The 19,841-nt window shown below is 64.3% G+C and overlaps 3 protein-coding genes across 4 annotated transcripts in view; 1 reads left to right on the top strand and 2 right to left on the bottom strand.

The window, feature by feature from the left end:
* The window catches only part of RECQL5 (RecQ like helicase 5), a 37,801-nt gene extending 22,758 nt beyond the window's left edge, over nucleotides 1-15,043 (top strand). Inside the window, exons 9-20 of one of the 2 annotated variants that reach the window (XM_021066623.1) lie at nucleotides 10,630-10,848; nucleotides 11,106-11,205; nucleotides 11,335-11,371; nucleotides 11,489-11,547; nucleotides 11,633-11,706; nucleotides 12,068-12,161; nucleotides 12,361-12,495; nucleotides 12,746-13,272; nucleotides 13,418-13,508; nucleotides 13,721-13,945; nucleotides 14,174-14,243; nucleotides 14,323-15,043. In XM_021066623.1, the coding sequence (XP_020922282.1) occupies nucleotides 10,630-10,848; nucleotides 11,106-11,205; nucleotides 11,335-11,371; nucleotides 11,489-11,547; nucleotides 11,633-11,706; nucleotides 12,068-12,161; nucleotides 12,361-12,495; nucleotides 12,746-13,272; nucleotides 13,418-13,508; nucleotides 13,721-13,945; nucleotides 14,174-14,243; nucleotides 14,323-14,423 (1,732 nt within the window). In that variant the 3' untranslated portion in view covers nucleotides 14,424-15,043. The remainder of the gene's footprint in view (nucleotides 1-10,629; nucleotides 10,849-11,105; nucleotides 11,206-11,334; nucleotides 11,372-11,488; nucleotides 11,548-11,632; nucleotides 11,707-12,067; nucleotides 12,162-12,360; nucleotides 12,496-12,745; nucleotides 13,273-13,417; nucleotides 13,509-13,720; nucleotides 13,946-14,173; nucleotides 14,244-14,322) is intronic. The other variant, XM_021066624.1, reaches the window with a different exon arrangement.
* SMIM5 (small integral membrane protein 5) lies at nucleotides 1,908-8,771 on the bottom strand. Its single transcript, XM_021066625.1, has 3 exons — nucleotides 8,205-8,771; nucleotides 2,886-3,039; nucleotides 1,908-2,520 (listed from the first exon to the last, which is right to left on the bottom strand). The coding sequence occupies exons 2-3, from the start codon at nucleotides 3,010-3,012 to the stop codon at nucleotides 2,396-2,398; spliced, it is 252 nt and encodes an 83-aa protein (XP_020922284.1). The 5' UTR covers nucleotides 3,013-3,039; nucleotides 8,205-8,771; the 3' UTR covers nucleotides 1,908-2,395.
* Nucleotides 15,046-19,841, bottom strand: part of MYO15B (myosin XVB) — a 34,998-nt gene continuing 30,202 nt past the window's right edge. Inside the window, 14 exon segments of the mRNA XM_021068071.1 lie at nucleotides 15,046-15,452; nucleotides 15,549-15,689; nucleotides 15,782-15,915; nucleotides 16,060-16,193; nucleotides 16,428-16,543; nucleotides 16,692-16,834; nucleotides 16,974-17,070; nucleotides 17,183-17,260; nucleotides 17,355-17,449; nucleotides 17,548-17,663; nucleotides 17,755-17,831; nucleotides 19,102-19,178; nucleotides 19,577-19,649; nucleotides 19,742-19,802. Coding sequence (XP_020923730.1) covers nucleotides 15,393-15,452; nucleotides 15,549-15,689; nucleotides 15,782-15,915; nucleotides 16,060-16,193; nucleotides 16,428-16,543; nucleotides 16,692-16,834; nucleotides 16,974-17,070; nucleotides 17,183-17,260; nucleotides 17,355-17,449; nucleotides 17,548-17,663; nucleotides 17,755-17,831; nucleotides 19,102-19,178; nucleotides 19,577-19,649; nucleotides 19,742-19,802 — 1,402 coding nt within the window. The 3' untranslated portion in view covers nucleotides 15,046-15,392.

Below are 19,841 nucleotides of genomic sequence, written 5' to 3' on the forward strand. Positions count from 1 at the left end.
CACTGTGCTGGGCAGGGGACTGAACCTGCATCCTAGCACTCCCAAGATGCCACCAATCTCCTTGGGCTACAGCGGGAACTCCAGGAAGGGTACTGTCGATGCTGATGAAATTTGATTAAGGAAAAGTCGCACAGGAGTCGGGCTGCTCTGCCCATTGGAGCATCTCCTGAACCGAGGGCTTCCTGGGGACCCTCCTGCCGTTGGTGCTGGGCCTGGAAAAGGAGGGGCTTCCCAGCAGGCTCCTCCCACCTTCCCTGTGTTTTTCTTCTGGGAGGGAGAGCTTTTTGGGCCCCACCCCAGCTCTTAGCTCAGGCCGCACTCACTCCCTGGGAGGTTATTTTGAGATAGAGTTTGGGGTGTGGCTACTTGGGATGTGGGGTTGGCTGTTGGTGGATAATGGAATCAGAGCCTTATCTGTGCTGCAGCTGGAGGCCTGGGGCTTTGGAGCCAGATGGGCTGGGCCTAGAGGCCGGCTCTGCCACTTAGTAGCTGGTTGAATTTAGGCACCTTACTGGGTGTCATGAAGGCTCAATTTTCTCATCTTTACAGTGGGGATCGTAATGGTACCTATGGCGTTGAAATCGTGACAGTCAAACGAATTTATCTGCATCCAAATGCTTCAGACGGTGCCTGAGCAGATGTTCGTCCTGGGTGAATTTAGCCCATCTTTGTCTCCCTGTCGTTGTTATTATTATCATCATTATTTTTCTGAACGCCATTCTTTTTGGCGGGGGGTGGGGGTGGAGTGTACAGATTCTTGAATTTCTTTTATTTGGTATGGAAGCACTTCCTTTCTGAGTCTTCAACCCAAACCAAACCCGTCAAACAAGTCCCTGGGCATCCGGAAGTGAAACCAGCCAGAGAGCCGGCTTCTCCTGCCTGCCTGGTGTGGGGGGGGGGCAGGGGAGTAGCAGGGGCTGGCATCCCCTCGCTGCTCTCCGTTTTCTGCCCCCAGGCAGCCAGGGCACAGGCTGCACCAGTGGGGAAGGTACCTCGCACACTCTGCCTCCCCTCCCATGCTTCCTGGGCTTGTAGCTCTACCTGGAAAGTTCCCCGGTAGAGGAAATAGAAGGAGGCAGGGCAGTGTTGCGTGTTGGCAGGATCCGTGCTGGAAATGGGTTCACGTTGCGTGTTGGCAGGATCCGTGCTGGAAATGGGTTCACGTTGCGTGTTGGCAGGATCCGTGCTGGAAACGGGTTCACGTTGCTCTGGGTCGGCCCCCTATTGAGGGCCAGGTAGCGATGCGATGGTTCGTACCTGCGGAGCTCTCAGGATATGGGCAGTGCTGGGCCAGGGGCTCGTCCTAGGTCATCTTGGTTTGTCCTCACAAGCTTACCCCAGGAAGTGGGTAACCTCACAGGGGGGAAAGCGTGGCTCAGGAGGTCACATCACTAACCTCCGTTCACATGGCTGGGCGGGTGCAAAGATTTGAACCCAGACAGCCCGGCGCACAATGGAGAGAGGGCAGAGGGGCAGGGCTGTGGGTTATAGGCAGTAGCAGGGGCCTCGCCTCTCTTCTTGTGGAAGTTTGGGAAGACCCAGTGTCCTGAGCCTGCGAGGACAGGGTGTGCCGGCTGCTGTTAATGGCAGTGGTGCCCGTGGAGTGGCATTCCTGAGCCCTGCACCTGCCTGGGGCAACACAGCCTCCCATCCCTGCCAAGCAGGCGGGCATCTGGGAGGCGGAGCTTGTTAGCAGCTGGCGCTCAGCAGGAATGTCCTCGTACCCCTCCCCTGGTTCCGTCACGTCTGCTCCCTCCGTGGCGTTCTTGCCTGTGTGTTTTTCCGGCTTTCTTGGGCACAGGGAGAGCAGAGGCCCAGAAGGGACAGTCCCTGGCCACACCCCTGGAATTCTGGCACGTCACCCTCCCGATGCCCAGAGCCCAACCCAGGGAGTCGGGCACCACAGAAACACATAACCCAAAAGCTTTTACTGGGAAAGAAACAGGCCAGTTACTGGCATAGAGCACTGACGTGGCCCCTCTCGGGGGAGCTTGTGACCTGGTAGCCACTGTGCAGAGTCCCTCTGACTGGCCGGCTCCTCTTGCACTTCGGCCTGGGAGCCCAAGGACCGGCTCTCCAGGGTGCGGGCTCTTCTCCAGATATGGGGACCCTGCTTCTGTGTTTTGTTTCAAAGCGCAGTTAGACAAAGACTCCCCGGCAGTTTTCTGTCTTAGAAGCAGTGGCTCCTCCTCAGCACCCAGGCTTCCCGGGCAAGTGAGAGTCTTGTGGCCGGAGCGGCCCTTGTTTCCTCGGTGAGGCTCCGGGCCTCGGTGTCACAGTCCAGGGCTAGGCCAGAGCTGGGGCCGAGGAGCTTTGTGGGGGCAGGGGGGGCTGCAGGGCCAGGCCCACATCCCGCGTCATGGCTTTGGCGATCTCCTGTCCCGTTCCTCCTTGGTCATCGCCTTGTCCCTTGCAGTGGGGTCATGGGTCGCACCTGGACCTTCCTGCCTCTCCGATCGGGGCAGCAGCACTGAACGCAGCAGTAGCAGATGGCCACCAGCAGCAGCAGCACGACCGTGGCTGCAGGGTGGGGGGAGCAGAGAGCACAGGAAACCGGGGGGGGGGGGGAGAGGGAGGATGCCCGCCCCCCTTCCAAAGCAGCCCCTCTGCGGGTGCGGGGGAGCTTCGCCCAAGGTCGGGCTTCGTGTCAGAAACGCCTGAGTCTGGGGAGCGGAGCTGCCGTCCCCGTGCTCACTTCCTCCCTGGGCTGGGGTGCCAGGGCTGCCCTGGAGCAGCGCGCCAGCATCAGGGGAGTCCTCTGGCTCCCCCCAAGGGACCTCTGCTTCTCCTCCACTGTCTGAGGGACCCCTCTGGCTGGCACCATGCTCTCTCCTGATGCCAGGATGAGCCATGGGCCTGAGGAGGCTCTGGGAGCCTCAGCTTACCTGCGAAAATGACAAGGACCGAGAAGGTCGCGATCTCCACGGGCTCGGCCTGGGGCAGCCTCTGCAGCTTGAGTAGCAGCCTCTCCCATACGGAGTGCATCTCCTGCACAAAGTCGGCCGCCGTCATGCCGTGCGGATCCCTGCCCGGTTCCTCCTGTGGTGCCGGCAGAGAGAGGACGTGGAGGCCCCACGGAGAGAGAGCTGGCTCCAGAGATCCGCCCTCTCACTGGCCCGGCCCGCAGAACGAGTCTGCCAGGTCTCACCCATCGCAGCCCGGGGGCTCACGAGGGAGGAAGGGAGCCGGCGGGCCCCTGGCCTGGCAGCCCTCAGCCCCCAGCTCGCTGGCACTGCCCTGGGGTGGGGTGCGCCGAGCCTCAGGCCCTGCCGCTGGGTGCTTGGCAGAGCCGGCCAAGGTCAGCCACGGTTGCTGACCATGAAGGTGACTTCAATGTTGCATTCCTTTGTCCTAGACACCACTCCTGGGTGTTGCCAGGGTGCCTCGCACGGTCATGGCTCCCCTGGTGGCCTCTGGGTCATTGAGGGCATGGGTGGAGGGATCCCTTGCTTTTCATCATCTGTGGGGGTGGAAGGGTCGGGTTCTCCCAAGAGCAGGCTCCCGGGGGCGTCTGGCCAGTAGGTGAGAGCCGGCCGGGGGCGTGGTCGGAGCCCCGGCCCCCCACCCCTCCCACCAGCCCCGCTTCTTTATTCGCAGTGGTCCTCCTGTGAGAGGGTGGAGCTGCCCCTGTGTCAGGATGGGACCAGGTGTCCCAGGGTGAGTTTAGCTGCTCCTGCCCCTCCCACCGCTGCTTGGACCTGCTCCCTGAGGCCGTCTATGAGAGTCCCCTCTGGGCACTGGGGCCGAGAGCCTCCTGTCCGGCACGTCCGAGGAGCCGAAGGGGAAGGTCTCGGCCGAGTCAAGGAGTCAGGGCAAGTTATGCAGCGTTCTTTTCCCTCCGCCTCACGGGTGGACACGAGGGAGCCAGTGGCCTCTGCACAGAGCGACCAGGGACAGCCTTGCGCCAACCCAGCCTGAACCTCTTCTCCGAGGCAGCGCTAATCCAAGGCCAGGGGCTTGTGCCAGGCTGTCAGCTCTGGTGACTGCCGCCTCGGCCCTCCTGTCCTCTGGGTGGCTCCCCCGGAGGCGGCTGCAGTCTGGGAAACCCGTCACTCCCGGTACTGTCCCCACAGCGTAGCTGCCTTAGAACTACCTGGAAGGCCATCTGCCTCGCACCGGCCCCTGCCCTCCCGCTGGCCTGCGGCCTTTGCTTGAGGTGGGGAGCCCCGCTCCTCGGGCAGCTCTGATCCCCCGAAGATGGGACCTCCCAGTGACCATGTCAGTCCCACCTGCGGCCACTTAGGACCCGTCTGGCACCTCCTGCGTCCCCTTCTCCGCCAGGTAACTGCTCCCGTTTGGTCACTATCCCCCCAGGACAGCGTTGGACTCATCCTGGCTTGGCCTCCGGCCTCCTGCTTCTGTGACGCGGATGAGTCGCTTGGTCTCTGCTGTCTGTTGCTCTTCTGCATTTTATGTGATGATGAGGCGCCCGACTTTGGAGGCTGTTGGGAGGACCGAGCACTGGGCCTGGCCCCGGGAGTGCCCAGCACGCGTGGTTCTGCTCTGGGTGAGGTCTGGCTGGCGCAGGATAGGCGAGGCGGCCTTTGGGGGCCATCAGAGCCCCCTGTGCACTGTGACCTGCCTCAGACACCTTTGGGTAGGGTCTTCCCGGCCCTTCATTGGCGGGATGTGTGGAGTGTGTGTGAGGTCTAGGTGGCAGGGGCCACGCTGGAGATGGGACTGTTTTTAAAGTGATGATGGGGTGGCAGGCAGATGGCGGCTCCGTGGCGGATTAGATGGTTTTCTGGCAAAGGGGGCGGCTCTTGGAGTTGGAGCCGCCGAGCTGCTCTCTCGCCCCACCCCAGGTCAGCACCTTTCTGCAAACAGGACCCCAGTTTTCCAGTGTACTGGGGAGCATAGAATTCTCGGATTTCACGGGTCAGCCACTCCTGCCTCTTTTCTTTTGCATATGGGGAAACTGAGGGCAGACAGAGGAAGTGACTTCTCTGAGGCCACGTTGCAGGACAGGCCTGGCAGCACTGCCCCGCTGTCTCTCCATGGGGGCCTGTCTCGGGCAGCCTGCTCTTTGATGGACATGACGAGTCAGCCCACCGAGGTCCCCTCCAGTGGAGTGGGCTCAGCGCAGGGACCAGGGCTCTGGGTGATCAGCCTCACCCCGTATGAGTCTGGAGGACAGCCTTTTGTCACTCACAGGCCACACTTGCTCTTCCAGAACCACCTGTGACGTGTCACCAGAGGGACAGATCTCGCGTGTCTTTCTGTTTCAGGTTCATGAACTCCTTGCTGAGCACAGGCCCCTCCCCTCTGGTCACATGGGACAGACTTCGTCCCTCGGACCCGTGGGGCAGGCGTGCACAAGAGGGTCATCCCCTCCCTTGTTCTGGGGGCTCCGGGCATCCCGCTCCCCAGTTTCCAGGGCGGGAGCCTGTCCGCCGGTTCCATTCCTGGAGGAGGGACGGGTGGGCCGACCAAGGCCCCGGGGAGCTTGCGTGGGGCTCCAGAGCTGGCTCTTTCCCTCCCGCCTTCGCCTGTGCTTGGTCTGGCTTTTTCAGCCCGATTGGCCCCGTGCCTGCCCGCATTGCCTAATGCGGCCTCTTCCTGAAGGAGGAAGCCGCGGAGGGCGGGTGGCCAGGGGGCTTTCTCACCTGTGTCCCCCATACCCAGGGACCCAGGAGGATGGCAGAGGGTGAGGACTGAGCGCGAGGTGGCTTGGAGACCCCGGTCGGTCAGAGGGGCGTGACATCCAGAGCAGGGAGGAGGAAGATGGGGCTGAGCTGCTGCGCAGGAAGGGGGGGGCCATTGATCAGCAGCATCGCCCTCCAAAGTCAGCCGGCCTCCAGGGCTTATGAAGTCAGAAGGCTGCCGACTCATGCCCAGGGGACCGGGCCCCATTCTGGGAAGAGCATCAGGCCAAGGATGTGGACACCCAGGGCTTCTGGGGACCTGAGTTGGCCTCTGGGGACACCGTCTGCCCCGGGACCAGGAGGGGGGCTGCTGGCCATGGCTCTTCTGCCCCAAGGGCTGAAGCCCTCTTTGCTTTTCTGTTGCTGTTTTGTCATTTCCAGCTTGGTCTTGAGTAGAAGGAGCCTTAGTGGGGGCTGGAGGAGCTGGAGGGGCCTCGTTCTCCTAAGGGGGCGGAGCACATTCCAGCGGGCCCGAGCGGGCTTCCCAGCGGGCTTTGCTATTTAAAGCAAGGCCAAGGGGTGCCTGATGCCTGGTGCCCGATATAACCAGCCATCGTCAGGTGACCGTGTGGCCTGTGCCCCGAACAGGTCCCCTGGGGAGAGTGGGCGCTCTGAGGCTGGCTGCCTCTCGTCCCCTCCACCTGCCCAGGTTTGCAGGGAAGCCCAGTGGGGATACTGATAATTCTGTTTTTCCAGCCTTTCTATCTCAGGTCTACCAGGCTCCTTCTAAAACTACTCCCTGCGGGTGAGCGAGCGAGAGGGAGTGAATGTGGCTTCCCTGCTGCCCGCCCGGCACTGCCAAGGGTGCTCCCCGGCTAGAGTGGCAGCCAGTGGAGGGGGTAAGGGAGCTGGGCCCAGGGGAAGGCTGGCAGAGCCAGAGGGACTCGCAGACATGCCTTTGTGTGGCAGCTCCTGGCACAGAGAGCCTTGCGACAGAGCAGGCAGGCCTCCTGCAGGCCGACAGCTGCCACTTGGTACTGAAGCCTCCCCATTTCCTCCTTGCAGAAGTGATACTCCCTCTTCAGAGGCAGCTGGTGCGGGTGTGTGGTGACTGATAAGGGTGTGTTGGTGGCCCCAGGCCCCAGGGCTTCTTGCCCTGCCCCCGTAATTTGGTCAAGGTGGGTTTCCAGCCACCCTTGCCCCCGGGGCAATGTCTTGTTTGAGAAACAACTAGAAGGAGGCATAATTGAAGGTTATGGGAGAGGCCCAACTGGCAAGGCAGAGACACCTGCCGTGCACCACGGCTTCAGACGATGCCCCTCTCTGCCTGGGCCCCGAGGTAGGCACCTGAGCCTTCTCCAGCCCCAGAGCTTTCTAGGATCGGGGGTTGGGGTGGAGGGGGGCACATCCTGCTGCTGCTGCTTATTCCTGCAGCCCCAGAAGCTGGGCAGCACCCATCTCTCTCCGTCCACCTATGTCCTGTGGGTGCAGGACTCTGATCCCTGCCCGCTCACCTGCCTGGCCCGTCCTGCAGATGAGAGCCAGCAGGGGTAGCTCAGCGCCGTGCCCCCGCCCCACCCCCTGCCTCTGGCACAGCCCGACATCTGTCCCCTCTCTCTGCCATCACTGCCGGGCTTCTTGTCTCCCCGGCCGCCAGCTCAGGCCAAGTCCCACAGCCTCTGTGGAGCCAAGATCAGCCCAGTCCTCTGATCCTTGGTTCCCACTTCAGCCTGGGTGCTGGCTTGTTTGTGTGGAGAAAACATCTCACTGGGGGCGGGGCCGGGACGGGAGACTTTAACCCTGGCGTGAGGAGAGGGAGGCAGCGGGGGTAGGCAGCCAGCCCTGCCCAAGAGGGCTGCTCTGGGTGCTGCCCCAAGACCCACCTTGGGGTCAGCATTATGGTGGCGCTGGCGGTGGTGGCAGAGGGCTGACTGCGAGGGCAAGGCCGTCCATGCCCCAGCTTCACTGCCACCCTTGTGGCCTTCTCCCCACCCCATTCTGGGTTTAGAGTCAGGCCCTCGAGCTTCCAGCACGGCATTCAGGAAGATTTGGGGGCTCCAGGGGAGCTCTGTGGGCCTGGGGAGGAGCTGAGCTGAGGACACCAGGCGGTGAGAGGGCCGGCTCCCCATGGGAGCCGGGAGCTGCTGTTCTTGCCCAGGACATCCCTGGGCAGAGACCCCTCGGGTCCTGCCACGCCCTGCAGGGTGTGAACTAGCTGAGCAGACCTTGCCCTGAGCCTCCTCAACTGGGGGAGACCAGGGACCCAATCCCAGGAAAAAGGGAGGCTCAGGGGGGCAGGCGACAGTTCTCTCCCAGGCCAGGCCGGCCAGGCCAAATCCCTCGTTTAAGCCCCCTGAATAGAAAAGGCTTCAGCTGACTTGCCGAGTAAGCGGCTCTTCTGGGCCCCTCTGCCTGCTCAGCAAGGGCTGCAGCCTCGGTCTGTGCCCCCTGCCGCAGCCCGGGTTTGAAAGGGAGTCTGTCCTGAGACTGAGTGAGTGTGGCCCCCAGCACCCTCCCCTCCGTGCTCACGGTGGCCTGTGGCCCTCCACGCTAGGGGCAGGGGACCCTGGCGGCTCTCTTCCCTGCCTCCCTCCCTCCTCCGTGGCCGGTGCCACTTACCTGTGAACTCAGGTGCTGGGTGTGGGGGGCGACCGCGGGTGCTGGGGCCCAGCCGTCGCCGCGCGCCTCTCCTCCGGGTCTCCCTCTCCTCCGCCCGCGCCCGCTCACACCTCTTCCTTCCTTTGCTGACGCCTCTTTCCTGACCCGAGGCTGCTCCCTGGGTGCCTCCGCTCAGCGCAGCGCAGCTCCTGGCTGTCAGCTGCTGTCTTGGCTTCAGCTTTTTTGTTGTGGGTCGTCCTGGAGATTCAAGTGTCACGTTACACGGGGCGGCCGCCGCTCAAGTGGGGAGTTGAGCCACCACTGCCCCAGCAAGGAGGGAATCCCTGCTGGGAACTGGTCCTGCGGCCTCAGATTCCTGTGCCCACTCCCTGCCCGGGGAGCGAGCAGAGCCGGAGCGCTGCAGGCCCTCTCCTGTAGCTGCTGCCCTTCCTCTCCTCCCTCCTGGCGGGTGTGTGCTAAACCGCTGTGGGCTGGGCCTGGGCTGCAAGCTGATGAAAGAGGAGGTCGCTGTCGTGTCCCCTGCCCCCGCAAAGATGAGCCCCCGGGAGGTTCCACCTGAGCCCTGGAGGCGGGGGGGGGGGGTCCTCTCCCCCCGCAGCGCTCCTGGCTCCTGGGCTCCCAGAGCGCCTTTGGGCCCCTGTCCACCCCTCCTGGCAGGTCCCTCCCTCCAAAGAAAGTAAATAGTGGGGGAGCTGCTGGACCACCCAGGCAGTCAGTCCTCTGGGAGGCATCTCAGGGAAGAACTTGGGAGTCCCGAGTGACTTAGGGTGACTCAGGAGTGGCCCGCGCCTAGCCTGCATGCCTAGGGAGGTGCCTCACGCGCCTCCAGGACCCTGGGGAGAGAGGACACTGCTGATCTTGGTTCTTGCCAAACGGAGTCCACTGGGGCTGTCTCCACACTCCTGGCCCAGCTGTCAGGGGCAGACTTCAGAGCCCAGTGGCTAGCAGGGCCCGTTGGCATTTGGCTGGTCATGCCACCCCAGCAGACCGGGCTGTGCCCGGAGCAGGGCAGGAGCCGACCCCAGCCCGCATCTGCTAGCTGTCAATGGAGCCCTTTGAGTGTGAGCACAAAACCCCAGTGAGTCAGGGCTTGGGGGAGGTGGGGGGAAGGAAGCCAGCCTTGTGGCCATGCCACTTGGATGCCGGCCTCCCAGAGGCAGGACAGGCAGCCACTGTGTGGTTGCACAGACTTGGGCGATGGAATGAGTTACACATCAGTTTTCCGTCCCGTTGGAGCAGCGCCCTCTGGTGGCCGCCGCAGCCTCCTTGCCGGCTCCAGCTGTCCACTCAGCCAGAGGCCAGCCAGCCACACTTCTTAGGGACTGTGCCATCATCGGGGTCTTGGCTGCTCAAAGTGTTTCTTGCAGCCTCAGGCAGTGCTCACATTGAGAGTTGCTCTGGTTAGAGCAGTGACGCCAGCCCTTCTTATTTTGGAATGTGGTACCTGGACAGCCCTGCCTGCCTCTGCTCCGGCATCTCCTCTCGGGCTCCCCCACCCCGTGCCACATTCCTGTGGGGTCAGTGGCCATGTGTAATGGCCCTGATAGTGCCACAGCCCCTCCTGGGCCTCTGCATCTGCCAGCCTGTGGGGGTCATAGGAGAGACAGCTAGACAGGCACCCCCAGGGGCTGTGGCAGGGTCAGGGCCGTGGGAGATGTGAGCCAAGGCTGCATCTCCTCCTTGCCACCCTCACCAGTGCCTCGCATGTGGTGCCAGCCCTGCCCTGCCCGGTTCCTGCTCTCAGGCAGCCCCTGGTCCGGCTGTGTACACTGGGCTGGGCAGAGGCTTGTTGGGGACAACAAGGAAGAGGTCACCAGGAGACAGAAGCAGAGTTACGGAGGTGGGGTGGCGCCACCTCCTGCTGTCCCCCCCCCAAAAAAAAGAGTGGAGAGGGGTAATAAGAGCCCTTGCTGTACGCTGGACACCGCAGCGGACACACCTCAGAGCATCATCTCAGCCCTTATGTGACCCGAGGGCCTGGTGCTCTGCTTGACCACGTTGTGGGCGCGCGCACCTAGGCTCCTGGAGCTCAGGTGTGTTCTGGACACGGCCTCAGCAGCAGCCGGCGTCTACACCCAGGGTCCACGCTCCTCCCGGGCACCACGCTCCTCCCAGGCACCTCTGTGCCAGAGGACAGAGAGGTGGCCAGGGAGAGGAGCCCCCCATGGAGAAGCAGGGTACAGCAGGCTCCCTGCCCTGGCTCCTCTGACACGTGTTACGTGACCTTGAGAAAGCTCCTTCACCTCACTGTCTTCGTCTGCACGACGGGCCCCCCAGCGAGGCCTCGTGAGGCTCATGTAAACTGCCCGCCACGGTGCTGGACACTAGGTGCGCTCAGCCAGGGTTCAGTGCTCTTAGAGGTCGGGTGAACAGTGCTGGCCTGCTGGCCCCTCACCCCTTGCCTGTGCTGTTCCGCCTCCTGCAGGTGTCGCCATGCTGCCATTGCCAAGTACTTCGGGGATGCGCCCCCCGCCTGCACCAAAGGCTGTGACCACTGCCTGAACCCAGCGGCTGTGCGGAAGCAGCTGGACGCTTTGGAGCAGAGAACCAGCTGGAGCAAGACCTGCATTGGGCCCTCCCAGGGGAATGGCTTTGACCCTGAGCTGTATGAGGGAGGCCGCAGGGGTTATGGGGGCTTTAGCAGGTGAGGGGCCATGAGGCCAGAAGCCCAAACCCCCTGGAAATAGTCTGGCATTCTCTGCCTGGTGCCAGGGCCAGATCAGAGGTGACCCAATGCCATAAGCACCTCCCCTCCCCGCCCCACCCCACGGGCCATGCTGGGGCCAGGACTTCCATGCTGCCCCGAGCTGCCAGGGCATCAGAGACATCACCGCCCCAGCAGATGCTTGACAGGAGGGCAAAGCCCAGACCAGAACCGCTCACGGCCAGCCTGTCCCCTAGGTACGATGAAGGTTCTGGAGGCAGCGGGGATGAGGGCAGAGACGAGGCCCACAAGCGGGAGTGGAATCTCTTCTACCAGAAGCAGATGAGCCTGCGCAAGGTGAAGGGGGCGGGGCTCCATGGGGTCACAGGTGTCCCCTGCTCACCTCTTGGCCCCTCTCTGGCGCTGGCCTGGGAGCTGTCTTGCCGTGGCGCAGGTGCCTTAGTGGCTCTTCATGTCACCTTCCAGGGCAAAGACCCCAAGATAGAAGAATTTGTGCCCCCGGGTGAGTGCAGACACATCCCCTGGGCTGTTCCCGGACGTGGCAGGAGGATGGCTCCTGGGGTGGGGGTGTGGGGTGCCCAGGCAGGAGGCAGGGTGGAAGCTTGCCTCTTCTCCCCAGATGAGAGCTGTCCCCTGAAGGAGGCTTCCAGCCGGAAGCTCCCCAGGCTCACCGTGAAGGTAAGAGGCGGGCCCCTGGGCTCTCCCCTGCCCCCTAAGCTCTCCCCAGCCTGCACTTGTGTGACCGGCTCCCTTGCCTGTGCAGGCCCGTGAGCACTGCCTGGGGCTCTTGGAGGAGGCGCTGAGCAGTAACCGCCAGGCCTCAGCTTCCACTGATGGGTGAGTGTCTGGGGGCCTAGGGGGCCTCCCCAAGCTCCTGTTCCTGTGGAGACCCCAGGAGCCCCAGCCCTCTGGCCGGTTTGGCCATCTCTCTGCCACTTGTGACCCATCTCGCTCCCGGGGCTACGGGTCTCCACAGCCCCACCAGGGGGGCAGGCTTGGCCACGACTGAGGGGCTGCTAGGCGCTACTGAGGGACAGTCAGCCACGGGTGCCCAGGCGGTCCAGGTCCGAATTCCTGTGCCCAATGCCATTCCCACCAGGCCCCGAAGCCATCTCCCATATCTCCAGGGTCCCCAGGGATAAACCAAGAGGGAGGGGCCTGTGGCCCACCTGACCCCTGACCCCTTTCCTGCCCTCAGACCTGACCTCCAGGCCAAGGCCGTGGAGCTGGAGCATGAGCTATTCCGAAATGCCAAGGTGGCCACCCTGTACAAGGCCAGCGTGCTGAGGAAGGTGGGCTTTGGGTGGAGGGGCAGGGAGGAGGGGAGCCCCACTGCCCTTCTTTCCCGGCTGCGAGTATTTCTAGCCCGCCCCGGTGAGGACTGGAACTCGTCCACTGTCCAGCTGCCTGCAGCCACGGGCCACGGCACACTTGTGGAAAGCCTGGCTTGGGGCTGTCAGGAGCTAGCCCGGTGTTCCCGCCCGGCCCCAGGTGGCTGAGATCCACAGAGCCTCCAAAGAAGGGCAGTGCTACAATGTGGGAGGTGGTGCCCCCAGCTGCAGCGCCCAGGCCGAGCCCCCAGCGCCCACGGAGTACGACATCCGGCCGGCCTCCCAGGTATACTCGGTGAGTGGCATCCGGGTGCCCACCCCAAGCCTGGGCCTGGGCCAGGTGCCCCTTGCTCTCTCCTGGCATCACAGCCCTGGCCCTGGCACCCCAGGGCAGGCCCTCGCGTTTCCCACATCCGCCTGACCGCCAAGCCTTGTCCTGCCCAGCGTCCCCCCTCCCACCCCGCTCCCGAGAACCCCCATACCTGGGGCCCCCCAGCGAGCACCCTCAAGGGGCCTGTGGTCCAAAGCCTCTCTTGTCCTCACAGTTCAAGCCCAAGCGAGTGGGCGCCGGCTTCCCCAAAGGCTCTTGCCCGTTGCGGACGGCCACTGAGCTGATGGCGAAGACACAGGCCAGTGAGCAAGGCGCCCAGCCTGAGCCGGGAGGCGAGCCGGAGCCGCCCAGCTGGCCCCGTGGCCTCCGGGATGAGGACCGCACGGAGCTCCTCCCCGGGCCCGGAGGAGAGGTCGCCGGGAGTGGTGCTCACGGTGGGGGGCCTTCCCCCGAGAAGGCGGCCAGGAGCCCCGCTGCCAAGGCCCGGGTCAGCAAGAAGCAGCAGCTCCTGGCCGCAGCGGCCCTCAAGGACTCTCAGAACATCTCCCGCTTCTTCTGTCGAAGGGCCGAGAGCCCACCTCTGCTCACTCCAGCTGCAGGGGCAGAAGGTGCCAGCGCCTCCTCGGAGGAGGTACAGGGAGCCCCCACAACCCCAGAGGAGCACACTGGGGGAGAGGATGGAGCCGTGGGGCACTTGGCTGCCCACCCCCGGACCGAGGAGCGTGCCACGGAGGGGCCCAGGTGAGGGCACAGGCTATTCTGAAATCCTCTGGAGTCCCCTTGCTAAGCCGAGCTTTGGAGGCCCATTCCTACAGTGGGCCTCGCGGGCCGGGGCTGAGGGCACAGCTGGCGCCGGCGCTCTGACGCCTGCCCTCCCCCCGGCCAGTGCCTGCCTGCCCAGAGACCAGGGGCCCCCTGACGGCCGGCCCACCCCCACAAAGAAGACCCAGAGAGGCAAGCGGCCTGGACCCCAGCAGGTACTGGGGGGGTGAGGCTGTGGGGAGACACCTGCCTGCCAGGCTGCTGCTGCTTGGGATTCGGGATTCGGGGAAGTCCTCTTCATCCACAAACCAGGGCAGGTGGGCTGGGCTGGCGGGAACCCGTAGGTGCTGGGGCCCAGTCTCCCAGAGGAGGGGAGAGGCCGGGAACAGGGAGCCCAAGAGCGACCCTCCACTGTGGCCCTGCCCAGGAGAACCCACAGAGCCAGGCTCAGAAGAAGGCACGGCCCTCAGCCGAGGCCTCCATCCTAGCTGATGCCAGGGGCAGTGTCTCAGCCAGCGATCACGGCACCTTGAACCCCATGGCCCCAGGCTCCTGCCAGCTCTCGGCTCCTGGCGTCTCCCTGAAGGAGGCCGCAAATGTTGTGGTCAAGTGCCTGACCCCTTTCTACAAGGAGGGCAAGTTCGCATCCAAGGTAGGCTAGGTGGGTGGGCCCTGTGCTCCCCTGGGTCTGGGGCATTTGGGGGTGGCAGGCAGGGAGCATGAGCCCCGGACCAAAGAGGGAGGAGGCAGGCCGGCCCAGGGGCCCACTGCCCCCCTCCCTGGTCTGCTCTGCTCTCGGGTCATGGCTGGGGGGTCCCTTGGCGGGGAGGGGGTGGGCAGGGGTCTGCGCTCTCCGCTCCTCGTCCCCCTCTGCCTGCAGGAGCTGTTCAAGGCCTTCGCCCGCCACCTCTCTCACTCGCTGACTCAGGACCCCTCTCGGGGCAGGAGCGGTGAGTGCCGGCATCACTGGGCCGGGAGGGACTTGCGGGGGCTCCGCAGGCCCTCACCCTCCCCGCCCCGAATCTTTAGTGAAGGAAGAGGCCCGCGAGGTCATTAAGCAGCTGTTCCACGGCCGAGCCCGGTGCGAGAGTGAAGCTGACTGGCACGGCCTGTGTGGCCCGCGGAGATGACCGCCCGCTGCCTGACGGGACCAGCCTCGTCCCCAGACCCCACCACAGGCCAGCCTGGGCCTCGCTGGGGAACCGGGAAGGTGGGCGGCCTGCTGCCGCCAGGAGGCCATGCTCTGTTCTCGCTGTCCCCCTCCACCCACGCCTGGCTTGGGCAGTGGGCCCAGCCACCTCCCTGATCGAAGTTGGGGCTCCGAGGTCAGCCCAGCTTTCATTTTGCTTGCAAAGCCTGAGGCCCTTTTTCTCCTAGCCTCTCCTGGCCCTTCTGGCTGGATTTTCTGAGCCGCATTAGCAAGTGTCAGGAAGTGTGGCTGCTGCCAGAGGAACGGAGGGACAGAGGTTCTTCCACCTCTTATACTAAACACATTTGAAGCCGGGGGTGAGGTGCACTGGTCCAAGGCCTCAGGGGCTACCCAGGAAGCGCCGCTGCTGCCTCCTGTCCCCCGCCACTGCCCGCCCTCGTGATACCAGCCTCCAGCCCCGCCCAGGTACCGAGCTCATGGGAAGAGGGCGGCAGCCAGGCCCTGCTCCCGCTCAGCCCTGGGGCAGGAGGCCGGCGGGACCGAGCTGTTTACCAGAGGAATAAAGTGCGGTTTGTTCTGACACACACGCACACACGCACAGCCCTGGTCTCCCAGGAGTTTTATTTCCTCAGCAGCTGCTTCTCCAGCTCCAGGCTCATGCTGACGGTGGGCCCAGGTGGGCCTCACCCCAGACTGGGCAACATCAGCCGCCCAAGCCGGGTGCCTGCAGCCCCCGCCCCAGAAGGAGTCTCACGACTCTTGCCAGCTGAAGTCCCTGTAGCATCCCCGTTCTACAGGGCCGGTTCCAGAACAGCCGGGCGGTGAAGTCAAAACCAAAATGGCCTGAACAGCACCCAGGGGAGAGCATCCGGGTGAGACTTGGGCTGGGGTGGAGGGGTCCTGTCCTCGGCTCTGCCCCTCCTGCCGTCCTCTTGCTGAAGCCAGGCCGCTAGGGGCTGGGAGGCTCGCTGTCCAGCAGGAAGGCGATGGTGTGCTTCAGCTCCTGGGCCTGCGCGGACAAGGGCCCATGAGGACAGGGCTCCCCGGCTCAGCACGTCTGGGTGCGGCATGTGCCACTGTCCCAGGGTGAGCCGAGGCCACACACCTGCGGCAGCTCAAACCAGATGGTCTCGGGGCTGGCGGCCGGGCCGTAGTTGAGTTCCAGGCCTGGGGAGCCCTCTGCCTCCATCGGGCTCAGCAGGTGCATCCGCTGCAGGTCCTTCAGAGCGATGGAGCAGCACACTTGCTGGGGGTGCAGAGAGCGGAGCCTTAGTCCCTCTGTGCCAGGGGCCAGTGCGGGTGGCGGGAGAGGAGGGGCCGGAGGGTGCGCAGGCCCACCTGGGAGCTGGGGTCCATGAGGATGAGGTGCTGGCGGTTCAGCCCCAGGAGGCTGGGGCTGGGCAGGCCTGGCCGGCTGACTCGCAGCGCCGTGTAGACAGTGTAGCCAAAAAGGGGCAGCACGCGCGCGGCCTCTGTGGATGGAGGGCCGGGGCAGGAGTTCCGACCACTGGGGCCCTGGGACCCGCCCAACTTTGTCCCCAGGTGGGAGGCAGGCCCAGCCCTTCCTTCCTGGGCCTCCCGCCTCTGCCCTAGCTGCCCCGTCGCCCCAGACCCACCAATGAAGCTGATCTGTGCGTCCTGGGAGCTGCACCCTTGCAGCTGTTTCAGTTCCTGGCCTATCAGGCTCTTGATGGCGGTCAGGTTCACCTGCCATTGCAGCTGCTTCGGCAAGTAAGCCAGTAGGTCTTGCCTAGGACACAGCCTGGTCAGTCAGGGCTGGGCATGCAGCGGGTGCCAAATAAATGAGCCAGTGGCTAACGTGGGCAAGACTGGGGCTCCAGACCCATGAATGAGGCTTGGGCCCTGCCCTTGAGCGTGGGGTGGGCCAGATGTCCACAGCCCCCATGGGGTCAGAGCCATGAAGGATACAAGGGGCCGTGACCTTAGAGGAGGGGATGGGGGTGGGGGCCGAGGTCACACTCACTCTGAGGGGGGCTCCTCGAGGCCCTTGCTGAGGTGCTGCAGGGCCGCCAGCCTGGCGAGTTGGGCGTCGGCCTGGGCGCTGACCAACAGCTGCCCCTGCAGGTAATCCCGCTGCACCTGGGGGGGCGGTGAGGGGGCAGCGGGGGCTCAAGCCCCTTCCTGCCACCATCCCTTCTCCTTGGAGGGGGAGCAGGCTTGGACGGCCCCCGCCCGGGGAGGGACTGGCCCTCGGGCAGCACAGCCGCACGGGGCCGGTGGGGCTGACCTGGCTGAAGTGGGTGCCGATGTAGGTGGGATTGTCGAAGTGCAGCTGGGTCTCCCAGTCGAGCCGCCGGCTGTGCAGGCTCACGTCCTTGTCCAGCACGCTGTTGAGGTACTCCTGGGGCCACAGGGGCCGCACCAGCTCACCTGCGCGGGGAGCCCAGGTCCACAGCCCGCCCGGGCATGGGAACTGCCTCACCCACGGCCACAAGAGTGGACCTGGCAGGTGAGGCCAGCTCCCGGAGTCCCGCCTGGCCCCGCTTCCGCCCCAGGCCGGGTGGCTCACCGTCCCCTTTGATGAGGAAGAGGGCAAATTCCTGCACTTCCTGAGGGTCCCCGATGCCCATCTGCCTGCACAGCTCCTCCAGGAGTTCTGCTGCCACCTGGACGTGCGGGCAGGGCTGTGAGGGGAGGAGGCTGGGCGGGGGGGAATCCCCTAGAACTGATGCCCATGGCTCCCCTGTCCCAGCCCCTGCCCTGCGGCCCCGCACTCACCGTGAAGGTGCGGATGGTGGTCTTATAATCCACACCCCCAGGCAGGTGAATTAGAAGCTGGTGGATTACGTGTCCTTTCTGCCAAGGCAGGTCCAGGGTCAGGCCCCTGGTGGCCAGGGGCCACAGCTCCCCCCCCCGCAACGGGAAGCCCCAGCCGCCTGCGCCCCAGTACCAGGAAAGCCCGCATCTCGCTCAGGGAGGGCAGTCGCCGGCGCCCCCCATACTTGACTGTGCGCTGGAGGTGCTCCTGGCTGCTCCGGGCCAGCTCTGCAGAGCGGAGCCAGGCAGGGGTCATGAGCATCTCCAAACCCTTCCCCCAGCAGCCGGACCCCAGCTGAAGCCCCTCACCCCCCCGCCACAGGCACCTTGGCTCAGGCTCGAGTCCTGCAGAAACTTGGTCACGTAGGGCATCAGCGTGGCTGATGGGGGCACGTAGCCCGTGAGGAGGCTGAGGAAGCTCCAGCCTCGAGCACAGTGTTTCCTGCAGGGTAGAGGGGCCGGGCTGCAGATCGCAACAGCGGCCACGCCCCAGAGCCCCTCTGCTGCCCCCACCAGCCCGGCCCCACACTCACGGCCGGGGGTGTCCTGTGACCTGCTTGATGGCCTGGCAGTAAATCTCATCCCTCAGGTTGTCCTTCTCCCGGCACAGCTGTGGGGACAGGAAGGGCAGGGGTGGAGCGGCGGTGCGGTGGAGTGAGGGGTGGCGCGGGAGCTGAAGGCAGGAGTCCTAATGGCCACGGGCAGGGGGTCGGGTCCAGGTGACAGCCCAAAGTCATCTCTCGGTCTTGGTCGCACTCTGCATTTCTGGTCACCTGCTAGGTCACTGGCTTTAGGTGACCAGGCTCCAGGCCATGCTTGACCATGTCCTCTTCCTCTGGTCCCTCTGTCTTAGTCATCTCTGCCGGCTGCCCTCATCTCCTTGAACTTGAAGGGCTGCGGTGCACTTGGGGCTCTGTCTGCCTTTGTTCCCTGGTGGTCTCAGCTGCTCCCCCAGCTGCTGACTCCCGGAGCCTCCCCCCGCCCGGACTTCTCCCTTGAAACCCAGACCCTCCACTTGGAAGCCTAGAATTTCAAGCGTCCCGTGTCCCCAGGTCCACCACCAGGCCAGCCCCGCCCCTCACTCGGGCTTCCGGTGGGAGACGAGCATTGTTCTGGCCAAGCCCTCGGTGTCACTGAGGTGCACCCCATGTCCATGTCATAGCAAACCCTGCTGCTCGGAGTCGTCCCCTCACCTCTGCTGCTACCTCTGGGATCGAGGCAGTAGCCTCCTCCGTGCTCTTAAACTCCCGGAATCACCACCAAGGGGCAGAATGACCCCACAAAATGTAAGCCACGTCCCTCCTTAAAACCCTCCAGTGATCTCCTCTCTCTCGAAAAATCTAAGCCCCGACAGTGGCCGACAAAGCCCACCGTGACCTGGACCCGCTGCCTCCCCGGCCTCCCCCTCCACTCTCCGCAGCTTGCTGGGCTCCGGCCCCACTGGCCCTTGGAGCCGAGGCTCACCCTCCCTCGGGACTGTCGCCCCGTCCCCCCACACCCCCACACATGCGCTGCCCCCACGCACACACCTTACTCCCTGGCCACCTTCAGATCACTGTTCCAGGGTCACCTTGTCACCAAGCCTTCTGCACAGTGGCAGCCACTTCCTGCTCTATCACTCTCCAGGCACTTTGCCCCCGACGGGTTGCATCATGGTTTACTGACCCTCTAACTAGGCTGTGAGCTCCGCGGGCACTCGGCCTGCTTGGTTCTCTCACTCCCCCACCATGTAACAGGTGCTCAATAAATGTTTTTGGATGATTTGAATGTCTAGTGACCAAAGGCCCGGGGTTCCCGTGGCAGCCTGGGCAGGGGGACAGGAAGGGGCCCCGGGGGTTCTCAGCGTCTACTCGCAGCTCCCAGCACACGGCTCATCGTACCTTCAGCAGCCCGTAGATGAGGTCCAGCTCGTCCTTGCCCCAGCGCTTGGGCTGGTCCCCCATGACCTGCATCAGAGCTGCGGGCAGAGGGTGGGAAGCACACGCGGTGAGCATGGCCAGGCCCATGCTGTCCCCTCGCAGGGCTTTCCCCGCTGTCTCACACCCTTCTCAGAGTGCATGTGAGCCAGGCAGCGCGGCAGTCTTGCCTTTACTGATGACAAGACAGGGTTCCAAGAGGTTCTGTGGGCACTCGGAGCTCCACAAAGGGCATAGCCGGCTGGACCCACCGCTGCCTCCAAGCCCAGACTCCACACAACCCACAACCCCTTGGGCACGAGTCGAAGGAGGTGAGGAGGGCCTCGGGGCTCAGGAGCCATGGTGAGCTTCCCTGAGTGGGCAGACCCAAGGAGAGAAGGCGAGGAGCCCAGGTCAAGGCACCGCAGACATGAGGACCCAGGATGCTGTGACCACTCACCCTGGAAGCTTTTCACAGCCTGCTGGTTCATGTCCTCATCACTGAAGCTGAGGAGTGATTCCTGGATGGGAACCTGCGGCCAAAGAGGCTGGCTGGCTGACCAACGTGGTCTGGGGGACGGGGGCAGGTCCCCCGACCTGACTGCCCCCACCCTGCCCCTCTCACCTTGGAGAACTGCACCAGGCTGGCCATGGCCTTCCTCTCAGCCTCACCCGTCTGGCCCAGCCTGAAGGGGCAGAGAGGAAGACAGCCCTGCTTGCTGGGC

Source organism: Sus scrofa, chromosome 12 (genome assembly GCF_000003025.6).
Source record: "Sus scrofa isolate TJ Tabasco breed Duroc chromosome 12, Sscrofa11.1, whole genome shotgun sequence".
NCBI lineage: Eukaryota > Metazoa > Chordata > Mammalia > Artiodactyla > Suidae > Sus > Sus scrofa.